General features: G+C 49.9%; 1 protein-coding gene and 3 long non-coding RNA genes across 5 annotated transcripts in view; 2 read left to right on the top strand and 2 right to left on the bottom strand.

Annotated features, from left to right (window-relative positions):
• Positions 1-22,435, bottom strand: part of lemd3 (LEM domain containing 3) — a 45,575-nt gene that overhangs the window by 11,399 nt on the left and 11,741 nt on the right. Inside the window, exons 2-6 of the mRNA XM_052514437.1 lie at positions 16,586-16,626; positions 13,148-13,217; positions 12,002-12,161; positions 7,649-7,794; positions 2,683-2,887 (exon numbers count right to left, since the gene is read on the bottom strand). Of these exons, the coding sequence (XP_052370397.1) occupies positions 2,683-2,887; positions 7,649-7,794; positions 12,002-12,161; positions 13,148-13,217; positions 16,586-16,626 (622 nt within the window). The remainder of the gene's footprint in view (positions 1-2,682; positions 2,888-7,648; positions 7,795-12,001; positions 12,162-13,147; positions 13,218-16,585; positions 16,627-22,435) is intronic.
• Positions 1,606-2,879, top strand: LOC127927747 (uncharacterized). Its single transcript, XR_008128933.1, has 3 exons — positions 1,606-1,824; positions 2,086-2,144; positions 2,730-2,879. It is a non-coding gene; the product is annotated as an uncharacterized LOC127927747 (long non-coding RNA).
• On the top strand, positions 3,091-5,167 carry LOC127927749 (uncharacterized). Of its 2 annotated transcripts, none has more exons than XR_008128937.1 (3): positions 3,091-3,164; positions 4,185-4,326; positions 4,812-5,167. It is a non-coding gene; the product is annotated as an uncharacterized LOC127927749 (long non-coding RNA). The 2 variants fall into 2 exon arrangements; XR_008128936.1 differs by lacking the exon at positions 3,091-3,164 and adding an exon at positions 3,231-3,304.
• LOC127927751 (uncharacterized) lies at positions 6,758-7,610 on the bottom strand. The gene is made up of 3 exons (XR_008128939.1): positions 7,590-7,610; positions 7,236-7,353; positions 6,758-6,769 (listed from the first exon to the last, which is right to left on the bottom strand). It is a non-coding gene; the product is annotated as an uncharacterized LOC127927751 (long non-coding RNA).

Genomic DNA, 22,435 nt, shown 5'->3' on the forward strand with positions numbered 1-22,435 from the left:
CAGTCAGGTTAATATAATAGTTATTATTGTGCATAGTCAGTCAGGTTAATATAATAGTTATTATTGTGCATAGTCAGTCAGGTTAATATAATAGTTATTATTGTGCATCGTCAGTCAGGTTAATATAATAGTTATTATTGTGCATAGTCAGTCAGGTTAATATAATAGTTATTATTGTGCATAGTCAGGTTAATATAATAGTTATTATTGTGCATAGTCAGTCAGGTTAATATAATAGTTATTATTGTGCATAGTCAGTCAGGTTAATATAATAGTTATTATTGTGCATAGTCAGTCAGGTTAATATAATAGTTATTATTGTGCATAGTCAGTCAGGTTAATATAATAGTTATTATTGTGCATAGTCAGTCAGGTTAATATAATAGTTATTATTGTGCATAGTCAGTCAGGTTAATATAATAGTTATTATTGTGCATAGTCAGTCAGGTTAATATAATAGTTATTATTGTGCATAGTCAGTCAGGTTAATATAATAGTTATTATTGTGCATAGTCAGTCAGGTTAATATAATAGTTATTATTGTGCATAGTCAGTCAGGTTAATATAATAGTTATTATTGTGCATAGTCAGTCAGGTTAATATAATAGTTATTATTGTGCATAGTCAGTCAGGTTAATATAATAGTTATTATTGTGCATAGTCAGTCAGGTTAATATAATAGTTATTATTGTGCATAGTCAGTCAGGTTAATATAATAGTTATTATTGTGCATAGTCAGTCAGGTTAATATAATAGTTATTATTGTGCATAGTCAGTCAGGTTAATATAATAGTTATTATTGTGCATAGTCAGTCAGGTTAATATTATAGTTATTATTGTGCATCAGGTTAATATTATAGTTATTATTGTGCATAGTCAGTCAGGTTAATATAATAGTTATTATTGTGCATAGTCAGTCAGGTTAATATAATAGTTATTATTGTGCATAGTCAGTCAGGTTAATATAATAGTTATTATTGTGCATAGTCAGTCAGGTTAATATAATAGTTATTATTGTGCATAGTCAGTCAGGTTAATATAATAGTTATTATTGTGCATAGTCAGTCAGGTTAATATAATAGTTATTATTGTGCATAGTCAGTCAGGTTAATATAATAGTTATTATTGTGCATAGTCAGTCAGGTTAATATAATAGTTATTATTGTGCATAGTCAGTCAGGTTAATATAATAGTTATTATTGTGCATAGTCAGTCAGGTTAATATAATAGTTATTATTGTGCATAGTCAGTCAGGTTAATATAATAGTTTGACACTATATGAAGTATCTAATGGGCAGGTAGTAGGTTAGTACTCACCTGTCCTGGGGCTGAACCAGGGAGTCTCTGACGTGAGGAATGGGCAGGTAGTAGGTTAGTACTCACCTGTCCTGGGGCTGAACCAGGGAGTCTCTGACGTGAGGAATGGGCAAGTAGGTTAGTACTCACCTGTCTTGGGGCTGAACCAGGGAGTCTCTGACGTGAGGAATGGGCAGGTAGGTTAGTACTCACCTGTCTTGGGGCTGAACCAGGGAGTCTCTGACGTGAGGAATGGGCAGGTAGTAGGTTAGTACTCACCTGTCCTGGGGCTGAACCAGGGAGTCTCTGACGTGAGGAATGGGCAGGTAGGTTAGTACTCACCTGTCTTGGGGCTGAACCAGGGAGTCTCTGACGTGAGGAATGGGCAGGTAGTAGGTTAGTACTCACCTGTCCTGGGGTTGAACCAGGGAGTCTCTGACGTGAGGGATGGGCAGGTAGGAGGTTAGTACTCACCTGTCCTGGGGTTGAACCAGGGAGTCTCTGACGTGAGGGATGGGCAGGTAGGAGGTTAGTACTCACCTGTCCTGGGGCTGAACCAGGGAGTCTCTGACGTGAGGGATGGGCAGGTAGGAGGTTAGTACTCACCTGTCCTGGGGCTGAACCAGGGAGTCTCTGACGTGAGGGATGGGCAGGTGGGTTAGTACTCACCTGTCCTGGGGCTGAACCAGGGAGTCTCTGACGTGAGGAATGGGCAGGTAGTAGGTTAGTACTCACCTGTCCTGGGGTTGAACTAGGGAGTCTCTGACGTGAGGGATGGGCAGGTAGTAGGTTAGTACTCACCTGTCCTGGGGTTGGACCAGGGAGTCTCTGACGTGAGGGATGGGCAGGTAGTAGGTTAGTACTCACCTGTCCTGGGGTTGGACCAGGGAGTCTCTGACGTGAGGGATGGGCAGGTGGGTTAGTACTCACCTGTCCTGGGGTTGGACCAGGGAGTCTCTGACGTGAGGAATGGGCAGGTAGGTTAGTACTCACCTGTCCTGGGGCTGAACCAGGGAGTCTCTGACGTGAGGGATGGGCAGGTAGGAGGTTAGTACTCACCTGTCCTGGGGTTGGACCAGGGAGTCTCTGACGTGAGGAATGGGCAGGTAGGAGGTTAGTACTCACCTGTCCTGGGGTTGAACCAGGGAGTCTCTGACGTGAGGGATGGGCAGGTAGGAGGTTAGTACTCACCTGTCCTGGGGTTGGACCAGGGAGTCTCTGACGTGAGGAATGGGCAGGTAGGAGGTTAGTACTCACCTGTCCTGGGGTTGAACCAGGGAGTCTCTGACGTGAGGGATGGGCAGGTAGGAGGTTAGTACTCACCTGTCCTGGGGTTGGACCAGGGAGTCTCTGACGTGAGGGATGGGAAGGTGGGTTAGTACTCACCTGTCCTGGGGCTGAACCAGGGAGTCTCTGACGTGAGGGATGGGCAGGTAGGGCTGGAGGTCATTGTTTTCCTGACACGATGCGTTGTGGATCCTCAGAACACCGATGATTCTCTCCACCATGTCATACATCTGCCTGGTCTCCTCTTCCTCTCTCCTCCAACGATACTTCATATAGTAGAATACACCCCACACCAGACCAATCACTAGAGAGAGAAGGTTAGATTAGATACTTCATATAGTAGAATACACCCCACACCAGACCAATCACTAGAGAGAGAGAAGGTTAGATTAGATACTTCATATAGTAGAATACACCCCACACCAGACCAATCACTAGAGAGAGAGAAGGTTAGATTAGATACTTCATATAGTAGAATACACCCCACACCAGACCAATCACTAGAGAGAGAGAAGGTTAGATTAGATACTTCATATAGTAGAATACACCCCACACCAGACCAATCACTAGAGAGAGAGAAGGTTAGATTAGATACTTCATATAGTAGAATACACCCCACACCAGACCAATCACTAGAGAGAGAGAGAGAGAGAAGGTTAGATTAGATACTTCATATAGTAGAATACACCCCACACCAGACCAATCACTAGAGAGAGAGAAGGTTAGATTAGATACTTCATATAGTAGAATACACCCCACACCAGACCAATCACTAGAGAGAGAGAGAGAAGGTTAGATTAGATACTTCATATAGTAGAATACACCCCACACCAGACCAATCACTAGAGAGAGAGAGAGAGAGAGAAGGTTAGATTAGATACTTCATATAGTAGAATACACCCCACACCAGACCAATCACTAGAGAGAGAGAGGTTAGATTAGATACTTCATATAGTAGAATACACCCCACACCAGACCAATCACTAGAGAGAGAGAGGTTAGATTAGATACTTCATATAGTAGAATACACCTCACACCAGACCAATCACTAGAGAGAGAGAAGGTTAGATTAGATACTTCATATAGTAGAATACACCTCACACCAGACCAATCACTAGAGAGAGAGAGAGAGGTTAGATTAGATACTTCATATAGTAGAATACACCCCACACCAGACCAATCACTAGAGAGAGAGAGAGAGAGGTTAGATTAGATACTTCATATAGTAGAATACACCCCACACCAGACGAATCACTAGAGAGAGAGAAGGTTAGATTAGATACTTCATATAGTAGAATACACCCCACACCAGACCAATCACTAGAGAGAGAGAGAAGGTTAGATTAGATACTTCATATAGTAGAATACACCTCACACCAGACCAATCACTAGAGAGAGAAGGTTAGATTAGATACTTCATATAGTAGAATACACCCCACACCAGACCAATCACTAGAGAGAGAAGGTTAGATTAGATACTTCATATAGTAGAATACACCTCACACCAGACCAATCACTAGAGAGAGAGAGAAGGTTAGATTAGATACTTCATATAGTAGAATACACCCCACACCAGACCAATCACTAGAGAGAGAGAGAAGGTTAGATTAGATACTTCATATAGTAGAATACACCCCACACCAGACCAATCACTAGAGAGAGAGAAGGTTAGATTAGATACTTCATATAGTAGAATACACCCCACACCAGACCAATCACTAGAGAGAGAGAGAGAGAGAGAAGGTTAGATTAGATACTTCATATAGTAGAATACACCCCACACCAGACCAATCACTAGAGAGAGAGAGAAGGTTAGATTAGATACTTCATATAGTAGAATACACCCCACACCAGACCAATCACTAGAGAGAGAGAGAAGGTTAGATTAGATACTTCATATAGTAGAATACACCCCACACCAGACCAATCACTAGAGAGAGAGAGAAGGTTAGATTAGATACTTCATATAGTAGAATACACCCCACACCAGACCAATCACTAGAGAGAGAGAAGGTTAGATTAGATACTTCATATAGTAGAATACACCCCACACCAGACCAATCACTAGAGAGAGAGAGAGAGAGAGAAGGTTAGATTAGATACTTCATATAGTAGAATACACCTCACACCAGACCAATCACTAGAGAGAGAGAAGGTTAGATTAGATACTTCATATAGTAGAATACACCCCACACCAGACCAATCACTAGAGAGAGAGAGAGAGAGAGGTTAGATTAGATACTTCATATAGTAGAATACACCTCACACCAGACCAATCACAGGAGAAGCACCCTGTGGATGACTGTAAAGAGGAGGAGGCCTGTCAGGATGAGCAGCACCCTGTGGATGACTGTAAAGAGGAGGAGGCCTGTCAGGATGAGCAGCACCCTGTGGATGACTGTAAAGAGGAGGAGGCCTGTCAGGATGAGCAGCACCCTGTGGATGACTGTAAAGAGGAGGAGGCCTGTTAGGATGAGCAGCACCCTGTGGATGACTGTAAAGAGGAGGAGGCCTGTTAGGATGAGCAGCACCCTGTGGATGACTGTAAAGAGGAGGAGGCCTGTTAGGATGAGCAGCACCCTGTGGATGACTGTAAAGAGGAGAGGAGACATGTCTAACCTGTTAGGATGAGCAGCACCCTGTGGATGACTGTAAAGAGGAGAGGAGACATGTCTAACCTGTTAGGATGAGCAGCACCCTGTGGATGACTGTAAAGAGGAGAGAAGACATGTCTAACCTGTTAGGATGAGCAGCACCCTGTGGATGACTGTAAAGAGGAGAGGAGACATGTCTAACCTGTTAGGATGAGCAGCACCCTGTGGATGACTGTAAAGAGGAGGAGACATGTCTAACCTGTTAGGATGAGCAGCACCCTGTGGATGACTGTAAAGAGGAGGAGGCCTGTTAGGATGAGCAGCACCCTGTGGATGACTGTAAAGAGGAGAGAAGACATGTCTAACCTGTTAGGATGAGCAGCACCCTGTGGATGACTGTAAAGAGGAGAGGAGACATGTCTAACCTGTTAGGATGAGCAGCACCCTGTGGATGACTGTAAAGAGGAGAGGAGACATGTCTAACCTGTTAGGATGAGCAGCACCCTGTGGATGACTGTAAAGAGGAGAGAAGACATGTCTAACCTGTTAGGATGAGCAGCACCCTGTGGATGACTGTAAAGAGGAGAAGACATGTCTAACCTGTTAGGATGAGCAGCACCCTGTGGATGACTAAAGAGGAGGAGGCCTGTGAGGAGACATGTCTAACCTGTTAGGATGAGCAGCACCCTGTGGATGACTGTAAAGAGGAGAGAAGACATGTCTAACCTGTTAGGATGAGCAGCACCCTGTGGATGACTATAAAGAGGAGAGGAGACATGTCTAACCTGTTAGGATGAGCAGCACCCTGTGGATGACTGTAAAGAGGAGGAGGCCTGTTAGGATGAGCAGCACCCTGTGGATGACTGTAAAGAGGAGAGGAGACATGTCTAACCTGTTAGGATGAGCAGCACCCTGTGGATGACTGTAAAGAGGAGAGGAGACATGTCTAACCTGTTAGGATGAGCAGCACCCTGTAGATGACTGTAAAGAGGAGGAGACATGTCTAACCTGTTAGGATGAGCAGCACCCTGTGGATGACTGTAAAGAGGAGAGGAGACATGTCTAACCTGTTAGGATGAGCAGCACCCTGTGGATGACTGTAAAGAGGAGAGGAGACATGTCTAACCTGTTAGGATGAGCAGCACCCTGTGGATGACTGTAAAGAGGAGAGGAGACATGTCTAACCTGTTAGGATGAGCAGCACCCTGTGGATGACTGTAAAGAGGAGGAGACATGTCTAACCTGTTAGGATGAGCAGCACCCTGTGGATGACTGTAAAGAGGAGAGGAGACATGTCTAACCTGTTAGGATGAGCAGCACCCTGTGGATGACTGTAAAGAGGAGAAGACATGTCTAACCTGTTAGGATGAGCAGCACCCTGTGGATGACTGTAAAGAGGAGAGGAGACATGTCTAACCTGTTAGGATGAGCAGCACCCTGTGGATGACTGTAAAGACGAGGAGACATGTCTAACCTGTTAGGATGAGCAGCACCCTGTGGATGACTGTAAAGAGGAGAGGAGACATGTCTAACCTGTTAGGATGAGCAGCACCCTGTGGATGACTGTAAAGAGGAGAGGAGACATGTCTAACCTGTTAGGATGAGCAGCACCCTGTGGATGACTGTAAAGAGGAGAGGAGACATGTCTAACCTGTTAGGATGAGCAGCACCCTGTGGATGACTGTAAAGAGGAGAGGAGACATGTCTAACCTGTTAGGATGAGCAGCACCCTGTGGATGACTGTAAAGAGGAGGAGACATGTCTAACCTGTTAGGATGAGCAGCACCCTGTGGATGACTGTAAAGAGGAGAGGAGACATGTCTAACCTGTTAGGATGAGCAGCACCCTGTGGATGACTGTAAAGAGGAGAAGACATGTCTAACCTGTTAGGATGAGCAGCACCCTGTGGATGACTGTAAAGAGGAGAGGAGACATGTCTAACCTGTTAGGATGAGCAGCACCCTGTGGATGACTGTAAAGAGGAGGAGACATGTCTAACCTGTTAGGATGAGCAGCACCCTGTGGATGACTGTAGAGAGGAGAGGAGACATGTCTAACCTGTTAGGATGAGCAGCACCCTGTGGATGACTGTAAAGAGGAGAGGAGACATGTCTAACCTGTTAGGATGAGCAGCACCCTGTAGATGACTGTAAAGAGGAGAGGAGACATGTCTAACCTGTTAGGATGAGCAGCACCCTGTGGATGACTGTAAAGAGGAGAGGAGACATGTCTAACCTGTTAGGATGAGCAGCACCCTGTGGATGACTGTAAAGAGGAGAGGAGACATGTCTAACCTGTTAGGATGAGCAGCACCCTGTGGATGACTGTAAAGAGGAGAGGAGACATGTCTAACCTGTTAGGATGAGCAGCACCCTGTGGATGACTGTAAAGAGGAGAGGAGACATGTCTAACCTGTTAGGATGAACAGCACCCTGTGGATGACTGTAAAGAGGAGAGGAGACATGTCTAACCTGTTAGGATGAGCAGCACCCTGTGGATGACTGTAAAAAAGGCTCTTCTGAAGCGGCAGGAGAAGGACATCTTGGGGTGGGTCGACTCCAGACGAGTCACCTCACTCACGTCCGCTACTGCCTCCTCTGGGTTATCCCCGATCAGCCTGGGAGAGGAGGAGGAGAGGGAGAGAAGGAGTGAGGGAGAGAAGGAGTGAGGGGAGGAGGGAGAGAGAAGAGAGGAGGGGGAGGGAGAGAGAGAAGGGGGAGAGAAGAGAGAAGGGGGATGGAGGGAGAGATAGAAGGGGGAGAGAAGAGAGGAGGGGGAGGGAGAGATAGAAGGGGGAGAGAAGAGAGGAGGGAGAGAAGGAGTGAGGGGGAGGAGGGAGAGAAGGAGTGAGGGGGAGGAGGGAGAGAAGGAGTGAGGGGGAGGAGGGAGAGAAGGAGTGAGGGGGAGGAGGGAGAGAAGGAGTGAGGGGGAGGAGGGAGAGAGAAGAGAGGAGGGAGAGAAGGAGTGAGGGGGAGAGAAGAGAAGAGAGGAGGGGAGCGAAAGGAAGGGGGGAGGAGGGAGAGAGAGGAGGGAGATAGGAGAGGGGGGAGAGGGATGTTCCATTAGTATGAGAATACATCATAGGGGTTGATAACAGGGTTAGGCACCAAACACAAGAACACAGACAATCAGGGAGGGACCACCCAATCAGGGAGGGACCACCCAATCAGGGAGGGACCACCCAATCAGGGAGGGACCACCCAATCAGAGAGGGACCACCCAATCAGAGAGGGACCACCCAATCAGAGAGGGACCACCCAATCAGAGAGGGACCACCCAATCAGAGAGGGACCACCCAATCAGAAAGGGACCACCCAATCAGAGAGGGACCACCCAATCAGAGAGGGACCACCCAATCAGAAAGGGACCACCCAATCAGAGAGGGACCACCCAATCAGAGAGGGACCACCCAAACAGGGAGGGACCACCCAATCAGAGAGGGACCACCCAAACAGGGAGGGACCACCCAAACAGGGAGAGACCACCCAAACAGGGAGAGACCACCCAATCAGAGAGGGACCACCCAAACAGGGAGGGACCACCCAATCAGAGAGGGACCACCCAAACAGGGAGGGACCACCCAAACAGGGAGAGACCACCCAATCAGAGAGGGACCACCCAAACAGGGAGGGACCACCCAATCAGAGAGGGACCACCCAAACAGGGAGGGAGCACCCAAACAGGGAGGGACCACCTGTCCGATATGAAATGCCTGCCGCGTGTCCTAATGACCACGACCCGATATGCTCTCCACTTCAGAGACTCTTAGAAGAGAAACCATGGTTACCTTATGCCAACGTCCTCCCCTGTCCTAATGACCACAACCTGATATGCTCTCCTCTTCAGAGACTCTTAGAAGAGAAACCATGGTTACCGTATGCCAACGTCCTCCCCTGTCCTAATGACCACGACCCGATATGCTCTCCTCTTCAGAGAATCTTAGAAGAGAAACCATGGTTACCGTATGCCAACGTCCTCCCCTGTCCTAATGACCACGACCCAATATGCTCTCCTCTTCAGAGAATCTTAGAAGAGAAACCATGGTTACCGTATGCCAACGTCCTCCCCTGTCCTAATGACCACGACCCAATATGCTCTCCTCTTCAGAGAATCTTACAACTTCCGGCGCCGACAGAGATGGCCGCATTCATTGTAGCTGGGGATTTTAACAAAGCTAATCTGAAAACAAGACTCCCTAAATTTTATCAGCATATCGATTGCGCAACCAGGGGTGGAAAAACCTTGGATCATTGTTACTCTAACTTCCGCGAAGCATATAAGACCCTGCCCCGCCCTCCTTTCGGAAAAGCTGACCACGACTCCATTTTGTTGATCCCTGCCTACAGACAGAAACTAAAACAAGAGGCTCCCGCGCTGAGGTCTGTCCAACGCTGGTCCGACCAATCTGACTCCACACTCCAAGACTGCTTCCATCACGTGGACTGGGATATGTTTCGTATTGCGTCAGATAACAACATTGACGAATACGCTGATTCGGTGTGCGAGTTCATTAGAACGTGCGTTGAAGATGTCGTTCCCATAGCAACGATTAAAACATTCCTTAACCAGAAACCGTGGATTGATGGCAGCATTCGCGTGAAACTGAAAGCGCGAACCACTGCTTTTAATCAGGGCAAGGTGACTGGTAACATGACCGAATACAAACAGTGTAACTATTCCCTCCGCAAGGCAATCAAACAAGCTAAGCGTCAGTATAGAGACAAAGTAGAATCTCAATTCAACGGCTCAGACACAAGAGGTATGTGGCAGGGTCTACAGTCAGTCACGGACTACAAGAAGAAAACCAGCCCAGTCACGGACCAGGATGTCTTTTTTGCCCGCTTTGAGGACAATACAGTGCCACTGACACGGCCTGCAACGAAAACATGCGGTCTCTCCTTCACTGCAGCCGAGGTGAGTAAAACATTTAAACGTGTCAACCCTCGCAAGGCTGCAGGCCCAGACGGCATCCCCAGCCGCGCCCTCAGAGCATGCGCAGACCAGCTGGCCGGTGTGTTTACGGACATATTCAATCAATCCCTATACCAGTCTGCTGTTCCCACATGCTTCAAGAGGGCCACCATTGTTCCTGTTCCCAAGAAAGCTAAGGTAACTGAGCTAAACGACTACCGCCCCGTAGCACTCACTTCCGTCATCATGAAGTGCTTTGAGAGACTAGTCAAGGACCATATCACCTCCACCCTACCTGACACCCTAGACACACATCAATTTGCTTACCGCCCAAATAGGTCCACAGACGATGCAATCTCAACCACACTGCACACTGCCCTAACCCATCTGGACAAGAGGAATACCTATGTGAGAATGCTGTTCATCGACTACAGCTCGGCATTCAACACCATAGTACCCTCCAAGCTCGCCATCAAGCTCGAGACCCTGGGTCTCGACCCCGCCCTGTGCAACTGGGTACTGGACTTCCTGACGGGCCGCCCCCAGGTGGTGAGGGTAGGCAACAACATCTCCACCCCGCTGATCCTCAACACTGGGGCCCCACAAGGGTGCGTTCTGAGCCCTCTCCTGTACTCCCTGTTCACCCACGACTGCGTGGCCATGCACGCCTCCAACTCAATCATCAAGTTTGCGGACGACACAACAGTGGAAGGCTTGATTACCAACAACAACGAGACAGCCTTCAGGGAGGAGGTGAGGGCCCTCGGAGTGTGGTGTCAGGAAAATAACCTCACACTCAACGTCAACAAAACTAAGGAGATGATTGTGGACTTCAGGAAACAGCAGAGGGAACACCCCCCTATCCACACCGATGGAACAGTAGTGGAGAGGGTAGTAAGTTTTAAGTTCCTCGGCATACACATCACAGACAAACTGAATTGGTCCACTCACACAGACAGCATCGTGACGAAGGCGCAACAGCGCCTCTTCAACCTCAGGAGGCTGAAGAAATTCGGCTTGTCACCAAAAGCACTCACAAACTTCTACAGATGCACAATCGAGAGCATCCTGGCGGGCTGTATCACCGCCTGGTACGGCAACTGCTCCGCCCACAACCGTAATGCTCTCCAGAGGGTAGTGAGGTCTGCACAACGCATCACCGGGGGCAAACTACCTGCCCTCCAGGACACCTACACCACCCGATGTTACAGGAAGGCCATAAAGATCATCAAGGACAACAACCACCCAAGCCACTGCCTGTTCACCCCGCTATCATCCAGAAGGCGAGGTCAGTACAGGTGCATCAAAGCTGGGACCGAGAGACTGAAAAACAGCTTCTATCTCAAGGCCATCAGACTGTTAAACAGCCACCACTAACATTGAGTGGCTGCTGCCAACACACTGACATTGACACTGACCCAACTCCAGCCACTTTAATAATGGGAATTGATGGGAAATGATGTAAAATATATCACTAGCCACTTTAAACAATGCTACCTAATATAATGTTACATACCCTACATTATTCATCTCATATGCATTCGTATATACTGTACTCTATATCATCCTTATGTCATACATGTATCACTAGCCACTAACTATGCCACTTTGTTTACATACTCATCTCATATGTATATACTGTACTCGATACCATCTACTGTATCTTGCCTATGCTGCTCTGTACCATCACTCATTCATATATCTTTATGTACATATTCTTTATCCCCTTACACTTGTGTCTATAAGGTAGTAGTTTTGGAATTGTTAGTTAGATTACTTGTTGGTTATTACTGCATTGTCGGAACTAGAAGCACAAGCATTTCGCTACACTCGCATTAACATCTGCTAACCATGTGTATGTGACAAATAAAATTCGATTTGATTAGATTTCTTAGAAGAGAAACCATGGTTACCGTATGCCAACGTCCTCCCCTGTCCGTATGATCCACTCCAGAGCGAGGAGAACCCAGTGACGGTACTGTTCACTCTGCTGCAGGAGATAGTCAGAGGCTTCCTTCAGAGACAGGCTCCTGTTGGCCTGCTGCTGCTCCGGGGCGGTACAGTCATGTTGGCCTGATGGGGACAACATTCACGTGAGCTGCAGATAAACCACTTATTATAAGAAGGGCGGAGACAGACAGACGGGGGGCGGAGACAGACAGGGGGGCGGAGACAGACATACGGGGGGGAGGAGACAGACAGACGGGGGGAGGAGACAGACAGACTGGGGGAGGAGACAGACAGACGGGGGGAGGAGACAGACAGACGGGGGGCGGAGACAGACAGACGGGGGGCGGAGACAGACAGACGGGGGGCGGAGACAGACAGACAGGGGCGGAGACAGACAGACGGGGGCGGAGACAGACAGACGGGGGCGGAGACAGACAGACGGGGGGCGGAGACAGACAGACGAGGGGCGGAGACAGACAGACGGGGGGCGGAGACAGACAGACGGGGGGCGGAGACAGACAGACGGGGGGCGGAGACAGACAGACGGGGGGAGGAGACAGACAGACGGGGGGCGGAGACAGAGACGGGGGGCGGAGACAGAGACGGGGGGCGGAGACAGAGACGGGGGGCGGAGACAGAGACAGGGGCGGAGACAGGGGCGGGGGGCGGAGACAGAGACGGGGGGGTCGGAGACAGGCAGACGGGGGGCGGAGACAGACGGGGTGGAGACAGACAGACGGGCGGGAGGAGACAGACAGGCGGGCGGAGACAGACGGGCAGAGACAGACAATGCAGGTGTAGAAGCACGGTGGCTAGGAAAAACTCCCTAGAAAGGCCAGAACCTAGGAAGAGACCTAGAGAGGAACCAGGCTATGAGGGGTGGCCAGTCCTCTTCTGGCTGTACCAGGTGGAGATTATAAACCTAGAGAGGAACCAGGCTCTGAGAGGAGGCCAGTCCTCTTCTGGCTGTACCAGGTAGAGATTATAAACCTAGAGAAGAACCAGGCTCTGAGAAGAGGCCAGTCCTCTTCTGGCTGTACCAGGTAGAGATTATAAACCTAGAGAGGAACCAGGCTCTGATCCTCTTCAGATCCTTTCATAAAACATACCAGCAATATGAGCCAGGTGGTCGTGAAGGTTGAGGAGGAGTTTCAGAATGGTGTCCTTCTCCGTCTTGTCCTGAAATCCAGAAAATATCAAGTCAATATTTTAGTTTCGGTATAACAGACATCTGTCAATACAACATGTATAAGCTAAAACATCTATTTATTCATTTAGATGTACCACAGATAACTAAATGTTCGTCAGGTAAATGCTCATGTGTGGCAGAATAAAATAGATTGTTTCATGTAGATGACTATATATAATCTATATATCTTTCAGTCCTTTATGTTACAATACAATCCCTGCCCCTTCCTGTTTTAAACAAGATATTTTGTCACGAAAAGATGCTCGACTATGCATATAATTGACAGCTTTGGAAAGAAAACACTCTGACGTTTCCAAAACTGCAAAGATATTATCTGTGAGTGCCACAGAACTGATGCTACAGGCGAAACCAAGATGAAACAGGAAATGCCCCAGATTTTGAAGGCGCTGTGTTCCAATGTCTCCTTATATGGCTGTGAATGCGCAAGGAATGAGCCTACACTTTGTCGTTTCCCCAAGGTGTCTGCAGCATTGTGACGTATTTGTAGGCATATCATTGGAAGATTGACCATAAGAGACTACATTTACCAGGTGCTCGCTTGGTGTCCTCCGTTGCAATTATTGCGTAATCTCCATCTGCGTGCATTTTTCCATTTGCTTCAGAGGAGAAACCCAACTGCCGCGAATGACTTATCATCGAATAGATATGTGAAAAACACCTTGAGGATTGAATCTAAACAACGTTTGCCATGTTTCTGTCGATATTATGGAGTTAATTTGGAAAAAAGTTCGGCGTTGTAATGACTGAATTTTCGGGGGTTTTTCTTAGCCAAACGTGATGAACAAAACAGAGCAATTTCTCCAACAAATAATCTTTTTGGAAAAACTGAACATTTGCTATATAACAGACTCTCCTCATTGAAAACATCCGAAGTTCTTCAAAGGTAAATTATTTTATTTCAATGCTTTTCTTGTTTTGTGACAATGTTGCCTGCTGAATGCTAATGCTAAATGCTACACTAGCTATCAATACTCTTACACAAATGCTTGTGTAGCTATGGTTGAAAAGCATATTTTGAAAATCTGAGATGACAGTGTTGTTAACAAAAGGCTAAGCTTGTGAGCCAATATATTTATTTCATTTAATTTGCGATTTTCATGAATAGTTAACGTTGCGTTATGCTAATGAGCTTGAGGCTATGATTACGCTCCCGGATACGGGTTTGCTCGACGCTAGAGGTTAAACGCTGTTGCCCACTGCCATTGAGGCTACTATAGCTCCCCCTCTGGCCCACACTCCAGCACAGCAGGTGGCGCTAATGCACCAATGTTGGATGCCAACCACCAAAAAAGAAAAGAAAAACACAGCAGGAGGCTGCTAACGAGCTAGGCTAGGGGGACACTGGGAACACAGGGTCCTTCGACCCCAGCCTGCCGAGCACCGCTTTCCCACAGTTCTGTTTACTTTTATGGGTTGGAAAAAAAAAAATAAAAAGGCACTCGCACATCTGAGCAATCTTTTTTTGCAGGTGCCTGGTAACAGTTGAACAAGATGACGGAATAAGGAGACAGGACACTGCTCTTGATAATATCACTGATCTTTATTAATAAGCTTTACGTATGAGCTGTGTGCGGGTTCCTTCAACTTTAACGGGTTGGGGAGTCGCTAGCTAGTGTCGCCAGCCCAACTCTTTAACGGGTTGGGGAGTCGCTAGCTAGTGTCACCAGCCCAACTCTTTAACGGGTTGGGGAGTCGCTAGCTAGTGTCGCCAGCCCAACTCTTTAACGGGTTGGGGAGACGCTAGCTAGTGTCGCCAGCCCAACTCTTTAACGGGTTGGGGAGTCGCTAGCTAGTGTCGCCAGCCCAACTCTTTAACGGGTTGGGGAGTCGCTAGCTAGTGTCACCAGCCCAACTCTTTAACGGGTTGGGGAGTCGCTAGCTAGTGTCGCCAGCCCAACTCTTTAACGGGTTGGGGAGTCGCTAGCTAGTGTCGCCAGCCCAACTCTTTAACGGGTTGGGGAGTCGCTAGCTAGTGTCACCAGCCCAACTCTTTAACGGGTTGGGGAGTCGCTAGCTAGTGTCACCAGCCCAACTCTTTAACGGGTTGGGGAGTCGCTAGCTAGTGTCGCCAGCCCAACTCTTTAACGGGTTGGGGAGTCGCTAGCTAGTGTCACCAGCCCAACTCTTTAACGGGTTGGGGAGTCGCTAGCTAGTGTCGCCAGCCCAACTCTTTAACGGGTTGGGGAGTCGCTAGCTAGTGTCGCCAGCCCAACTCTTTAACGGGTTGGGGAGTCGCTAGCTAGTGACGCCAGCCCAACTCTTTAACGGGTTGGGGAGACGCTAGCTAGTGTCGCCAGCCCAACTCTTTAACGGGTTGGGGAGTCGCTAGCTAGTGTCGCCAGCCCAACTCTTTAACGGGTTGGGGAGACGCTAGCTAGTGTCGCCAGCCCAACTCTTTAACGGGTTGGGGAGTCGCTAGCTAGTGTCGCCAGCCCAACTCTTTAACGGGTTGGGGAGTCGCTAGCTAGTGTCGCCAGCCCAACTCTTTAACGGGTTGGGGAGTCGCTAGCTAGTGTCGCCAGCCCAACTCTTTAACGGGTTGGGGAGACGCTAGCTAGTGTCGCCAGCCCGACTCTTTAACGGGTTGGGGAGTCGCTAGCTAGTGTCGCCAGCCCAACTCTTTAACGGGTTGGGGAGTCGCTAGCTAGTGTCGCCAGCCCAACTCTTTAACGGGTTGGGGAGTCGCTAGCTAGTGTCGCTAGCCCGACTCTTGCGTGGCCCTACCGGGTAGTGATTACCCTCGTCGTAATGTTAAAATAACAAGGGGGAAAGCAGTGCTCCCGCAGGCAGGGGAGAAGGACAGTGTGTGCCAGTGTCTTAGCAAGCTAGCTAGCAGCCTCAATGTCAGTGGGCGCAGCATGTAGTGGGAGGGGGGGACCGTGTAGTGGGAGGGGGGGACCGTGTAGTGGGAAGCCGTGTAGTGGGGGGCGTGTAGTGGGAGGGGGGAGCCGTGTAGTGGGAGGCCGTGTAGTGGGGAACCGTGTAGTGGGAGGGGGGGACCGTGTAGTGGGAAGGGGGACCGTGTAGTGGGAGGGGGGGGACCGTGTAGTGGGAGGCCGTGTAGTGGGAGGCCGTGTAGTGGGAGGGGGGGACCGTGTAGTGGGAGGCCGTGTAGTGGGGCACCGTGTAGTGGGAGGGGGGGACCGTGTAGTGGGAGGGGGGGACCGTGTAGTGGGAGGCCGTGTAGTGGGAGGGGGGGACTGTGTAGTGCACCGTTTTGTAAGGGCCCAGAATGCAGTGGGCGGTCTGCAGATGTTGATGTTCAGTCCTGATGGCTAGACTGCGACACAAACTCGGCCTTTAGACTAGGGCCAAAATTATAAGAAAATATACTTACATAAGAACTGTCAAACTCGCTGCCAAACGGGTGGTTCTTAACTGAGGAAAGAACAAAAATACAGACATTATCCTCCAACCACGCACCCTTCCTCCAACCACGCCCCCTTCAACCAACCACGCACCCTTCCTCCAACCACGCACCCTTCCTCCAACCACGCACCCTTCCTCCAACCACGCACCCTTCCTCCAACCACGCACCCTTCCTCCAACCACGCCCCTTTCATCCAACATTTGAAACACGGGGAACAATAATGACAGACAGTAAATTAATACATCACAGAAATATGGTCTTTCATAACCTGCTGCCCGTTAACCTGGCGTCGTTAACCTGGCGTCGTTAGCCTGGCGTCGTTAGCCTGGCGTCGTTAGCCTGGCGTCGCTAACCTGGCGTCGCTAGCCTGGCGTCGTTAGCCTGGCGTCGTTAGCCTGGCGTCGTTAGCCTGGCGTCGCTAACCTGGCGTCGCTAGCCTGGCGTCTTTAGCCTGGCGTCGTTAGCCTGGCGTCGTTAACCTGGCGTCGTTAGCCTGGCGTCGTTAGCCTGGCGTCGTTAACCTGGCGTCGTTAGCCTGGCGTCGTTAACCTGGCGCCGTTAACCTGGCGCCGTTAACCTGGAGTCGTTAACCTGGCGTCGTTAGCCTGGCGTCGTTAGCCTGGCGTCGTTAACCTGGCGTCGTTAACCTGGCGTCGTTAGCCTGGCGTCGTTAGCCTGGCGTCGTTAACCTGGCGTCGTTAGCCTGGCGTCGTTAGCCTGGCGTCGTTAACCTGGCGTCGTTAGCCTGGCGTCGCTAACCTGGCGTCGCTAGCCTGGCGTCGTTAGCCTGGCGTCGTTAACCTGGCGTCGTTAGCCTGGCGTCGCTAACCTGGCGTCGCTAGCCTGGCGTCGCTAACCTGGCGTCGCTAGCCTGGCGTCTTTAGCCTGGCGTCGTTAACCTGGCGTCGTTAACCTGCCGTCGTTAACCTGGCGTCGTTAGCCTGGCGTCGCTAACCTGGCGTCGCTAGCCTGGCGTCGTTAGCCTGGCGTCGTTAACCTGGCGTCGTTAGCCTGGCGTCGTTAGCCTGGCGTCGCTAACCTGGCGTCGCTAGCCTGGCGTCTTTAGCCTGGCGTCGTTAACCTGGCGTCGTTAACCTGGCGTCGTTAACCTGGCGTCGTTAGCCTGGCGTCGTTAACCTGGCGTCGTTAACCTGGCGTCGTTAGCCTGCCGTCGTTAACCTGGCGCCGTTAACCTGGCGCCGTTAACCTGGAGTCGTTAGCCTGGCGCCGTTAACCTGGAGTCGTTAGCCTGGCGTCGTTAACCTGGCGTCGTTAACCTGGCGTCGTTAACCTGGCGTAGGCCGTCATTGTAAATAAGAATTTGTTCTTAACTGGCTTGCCTAGTTAAATTAAGGTTAAATAAAAAATCAAGTTTAAGGGTTGAGGATCGAGAAGAGCAGACGGTCAACAGTGAGGGTTGAGGAGAAGAAGAGTAGACTGTCAACAGTGAGGGTTGAGGAGCGAGAAGAGCAGACGGTCAACAGTGAGGGTTGAGGAGAGAGAAGAGTAGACGGTCAACAGCGAGGGTTGAGGAGAGAGAAGAGCACAGTCAACAGCGAGGGTTGAGGAGAGAGAGGAGCGAAGAGCAGACGGTCAACAGTGAGGGTTGAGGAGAGAGAGAGAGAAGAGTAGACGGTCAACAGTGAGGGTTGAGGAGAGAGAGAGAGAAGTGCAGACGGTCAACAGTGAGGGTTGAGGAAAGAGAGAAGAGAAGAGCAGACATCACAGTGAGGGTTGAGGAGAGAGAAGAGGAGACATCACAGTGAGGGTTGAGGAGAGAGAAGGGCAGACGGTCACAGTGAGGGTTGAGGAGAGTGAAGAGCAGACATCACAGTGAGGGTTGAGGAGAGAGAAGAGCGAAGAGCAGACGGTCAACAGTGAGGGTTGAAGAGAGTGAAGAGCAGACGGTCAACGGTGAGGGTTGAGGAGAGTGAAGAGCAGACGGTCAACAGCGAGGGTTGAGGAGAGAGAAGAGCGAAGAGCAGACGGTCAACAGTGAGGGTTGAGGAGAGAGAGAGAGAAGAGTAGACGGTCAACAGTGAGGGTTGAGGAGAGAGAGAGAGAAGTGCAGACGGTCAACAGTGAGGGTTGAGGAAAGAGAGAAGAGAAGAGCAGACATCACAGTGAGGGTTGAGGAGAGAGAAGAGCAGACGGTCACAGTGAGGGTTGAGGAGAGAGAAGAGCAGACGGTCACAGTGAGGGTTGAGGAGAGAGAAGAGCAGACGGTCACAGTGAGGGTTGAGGAGAGAGAAGAGCAGACATCACAGTGAGGGTTGAGGAGAGAGAAGAGCAGACATCACAGTGAGGGTTGAGGAGAGAGAGAAGAGCAGACGGTCAACAGTGAGGGTTGAGGAGAGAGAAGAGCAGACATCACAGTGAGGGTTGAGGAGAGAGAAGAGCAGACGGTCACAGTGAGGGTTGAGGAGTGAGAGAAGAGCAGACTGTCACAGTGAGGATTGAGGAGAGAGAGAAGAGTAGACGGTCAACAGTGAGGGTTGAGGAGAGAGAAGAGCAGACATCACAGTGAGGGTTGAGGAGAGAGAAGAGCAGACGGTCACAGTGAGGGTTGAGGAGAGTGAAGAGCAGACATCACAGTGAGGGTTGAGGAGAGAGAGAAGAGCAGACTGTCACAGTGAGGGTTGAGGAGAGAGAAGAGCAGACATCACAGTGAGGGTTGAGGAGAGAGAAGAGCAGACGGTCACAGTGAGGGTTGAGGAGAGAGAGAGAAGAGTAGACGGTCAACAGTGAGGGTTGAGGAGAGAGGAGAGCAGACATCACAGTGAGGGTTGAGGAGGGAGAAGAGCAGACATCACAGTGAGGGTTGAGGAGAGAGAAGAGCAGACGGTCACAGTGAGGGTTGAGGAGTGAGAGAAGAGCAGACTGTCACAGTGAGGATTGAGGAGAGAGAGAAGAGTAGACGGTCAACAGTGAGGGTTGAGGAGAGAGGAGAGCACACGGTCAACAGTGAGGGTTGAGGAGAGAGAAGAGCAGACATCACAGTGAGGGTTGAGGAGAGAGAAGAGCAGACGGTCACAGTGAGGGTTGAGGAGAGTGAAGAGCAGACATCACAGTGAGGGTTGAGGAGAGAGAGAAGAGCAGACGGTCACAGTGAGGGTTGAGGAGAGAGAGAGAAGAGTAGACGGTCAACAGTGAGGGTTGAGGAGAGAGGAGAGCAGACATCACAGTGAGGGTTGAGGAGAGAGAAGAGCAGACGGTCACAGTGAGGGTTGAGGAGAGTGAAGAGCAGACATCACAGTGAGGGTTGAGGAGAGAGAGAAGAGCAGACTGTCACAGTGAGGGTTGAGGAGGGAGAAGAGCAGACTGTCACAGTGAGGGTTGAGGAGGGAGAAGAGCAGACATCACAGTGAGGGTTGAGGAGTGAGAGAAGAGCAGACTGTCACAGTGAGGGTTGAGGAGAGAGAGAAGAGTAGACGGTCAACAGTGAGGGTTGAGGAGAGAGAGAAGAGTAGACGGTCAACAGTGAGGGTTGAGGAGAGAGAAGAGTAGACTGTCAACAGTGAGGGTTGAGGAGAGTGAAGAGTAGACGGTCAACAGTGAGGGTTGAGGAGAGTGAAGAGCAGACGGTCAACAGTGAGGGTTGAGGAGAGAGAAAAGAGCAGACGGTCAACAGTGAGGGTTGAGGAGAGAGAAAAGAGCAGACGGTCAACAGTGAGGGTCGAGGAGGGAGAAGAGGAGACATCACAGTGAGGGTTGAGGAGAGAGAGAAGAGCAGACGGTCAACAGTGAGGGTTGAGGAGAGAGAAGAGCAGACGGTCACAGTGAGGGTTGAGGAGAGAGAAGAGCAGACGGTCACAGTGAGGGTTGAGGAGGTAGAGCAGACATCACAGTGAGGGTTGAGGAGAGAGAGAGAGAAGACGGTCACAGTGAGGGTTGAGGAGGAAGAGCAGACATCACAGTGAGGGTTGAGGAGAGAGAGAAGAGCAGACGGTCACAGTGAGGGTTGAGGAGAGAGCAGACGGTTGTGTCACACGTGAGTCACTGTCTGAACACGAGGCTGGATGCAGACCAACATTAGCAGGGCTGTGGTGAGCTAGTGAGTGTGAGCATTGTCACACACACACACACACACACACACACACACACACACACACACACACACACACACACACACACACACACACACACACTATTATCTTAAAGCATTGATTAAAGTAGCGGGTGTTACATTAATACCGTCTACGATTAACACATCAACAACGCTACAGACGGTAGCCAATGGTGTCTGTCCATAACGGCCCTCTATTCCCTACGTAGTGCACTACTTGGAGAACAGGGCCCTATATGACTCATACAAAATTCATATGATTCATGCATGAGTTCGACCCATTTAATTTCAAATGGGGTCAACTGAGAGCTCTGGGCGTCTGCAGTTCAAACACCATTTCGCAATGTGCATTGTTTTATATATATATTTGCTGGGCAGTGCCCTTCACTCTGTGGATGATTTGCATGATTTACAATACAGTCATCAGCCGACTACCAGCAGCAGCCTGATCCGGTCTGCTGAAGTGAAGAGCTTCTATTTATCAGCCTAGCTAGTGTCTAATCCAACAGGGAGCTGGAGGAACCTAGCTAGTGTCTAATCCAACAGGGACAGGAGCTGGAGGAACCTAGCTAGTGTCTCATCCAACAGGGACAGGAGCTGGAGGAACCTAGCTAGTGTCTCATCCAACAGGGAGCTGGAGGAACCTAGCTAGTGTCTAATCCAACAGGGAGCTGGAGGAACCTAGCTAGTGTCTCATCCAACAGGGACAGGAGCTGGAGGAACCTAGCTAGTGTCTAATCCAACAGGGACAGGAGCTGGAGGAACCTAGCTAGTGTCTCATCCAACAGGGACAGGAGCTGGAGGAACCTAGCTAGTGTCTCATCCAACAGGGACAGGAGCTGGAGGAACCTAGCTAGTGTCTCATCCAACAGGGACAGGAGCTGGAGGAACCTAGCTAGTGTCTAATCCAACAGGGACAGGAGCTGGAGGAACCTAGCTAGTGTCTCATCCAACAGGGACAGAGGGAGCTGGAGGAACCTAGCTAGTGTCTCATCCAACAGGGACAGGAGCTGGAGGAACCTAGCTAGTGTCTAATCCAACAGGGACAGGAGCTGGAGGAACCTAGCTAGTGTCTCATCCAACAGGGACAGGAGGAGCTGGAGGAACTGGAGCTAGTGTCTCATCCAACAGGGACAGGAGCTGGAGGAACCTAGCTAGTGTCTCATCCAACAGGGACAGGAGCTGGAGGAACCTAGCTAGTGTCTCATCCAACAGGGACAGGAGCTGGAGGAACCTAGCTAGTGTCTCATCCAACAGGGACAGGAGGAACCTAGCTAGTGTCTCATCCAACAGGGACAGGAGGAACCTAGCTAGTGTCTCATCCAACAGGGACAGGAGGAACCTAGCTAGTGTCTCATCCAACAGGGACAGGAGGAACCTAGCTAGTGTCTCATCCAACAGGGACAGGAGGAACCTAGCTAGTGTCTCATCCAACAGGGACAGGAGGAACCTAGCTAGTGTCTCATCCAACAGGGACAGGAGCTGGAGGAACCTAGCTAGTGTCTCATCCAACAGGGACAGGAGCTGGAGGAACCTAGCTAGTGTCTCATCCAACAGGGACAGAGGGAGCTGGAGGAACCTAGCTAGTGTCTAATCCAACAGGGACAGGAGCTGGAGGAACCTAGCTAGTGTCTCATCCAACAGGGACAGAGGGAGCTGGAGGAACCAAGCTAGTGTCTCATCCAACAGGGACAGGAGCTGGAGGAACCTAGCTAGTGTCTCATCCAACAGGGACAGGAGCTGGAGGAACC

The sequence above is a fragment of the Oncorhynchus keta genome, unplaced genomic scaffold, assembly GCF_023373465.1.
Source record: "Oncorhynchus keta strain PuntledgeMale-10-30-2019 unplaced genomic scaffold, Oket_V2 Un_scaffold_17573_pilon_pilon, whole genome shotgun sequence".
Lineage (NCBI taxonomy): Eukaryota > Metazoa > Chordata > Actinopteri > Salmoniformes > Salmonidae > Oncorhynchus > Oncorhynchus keta.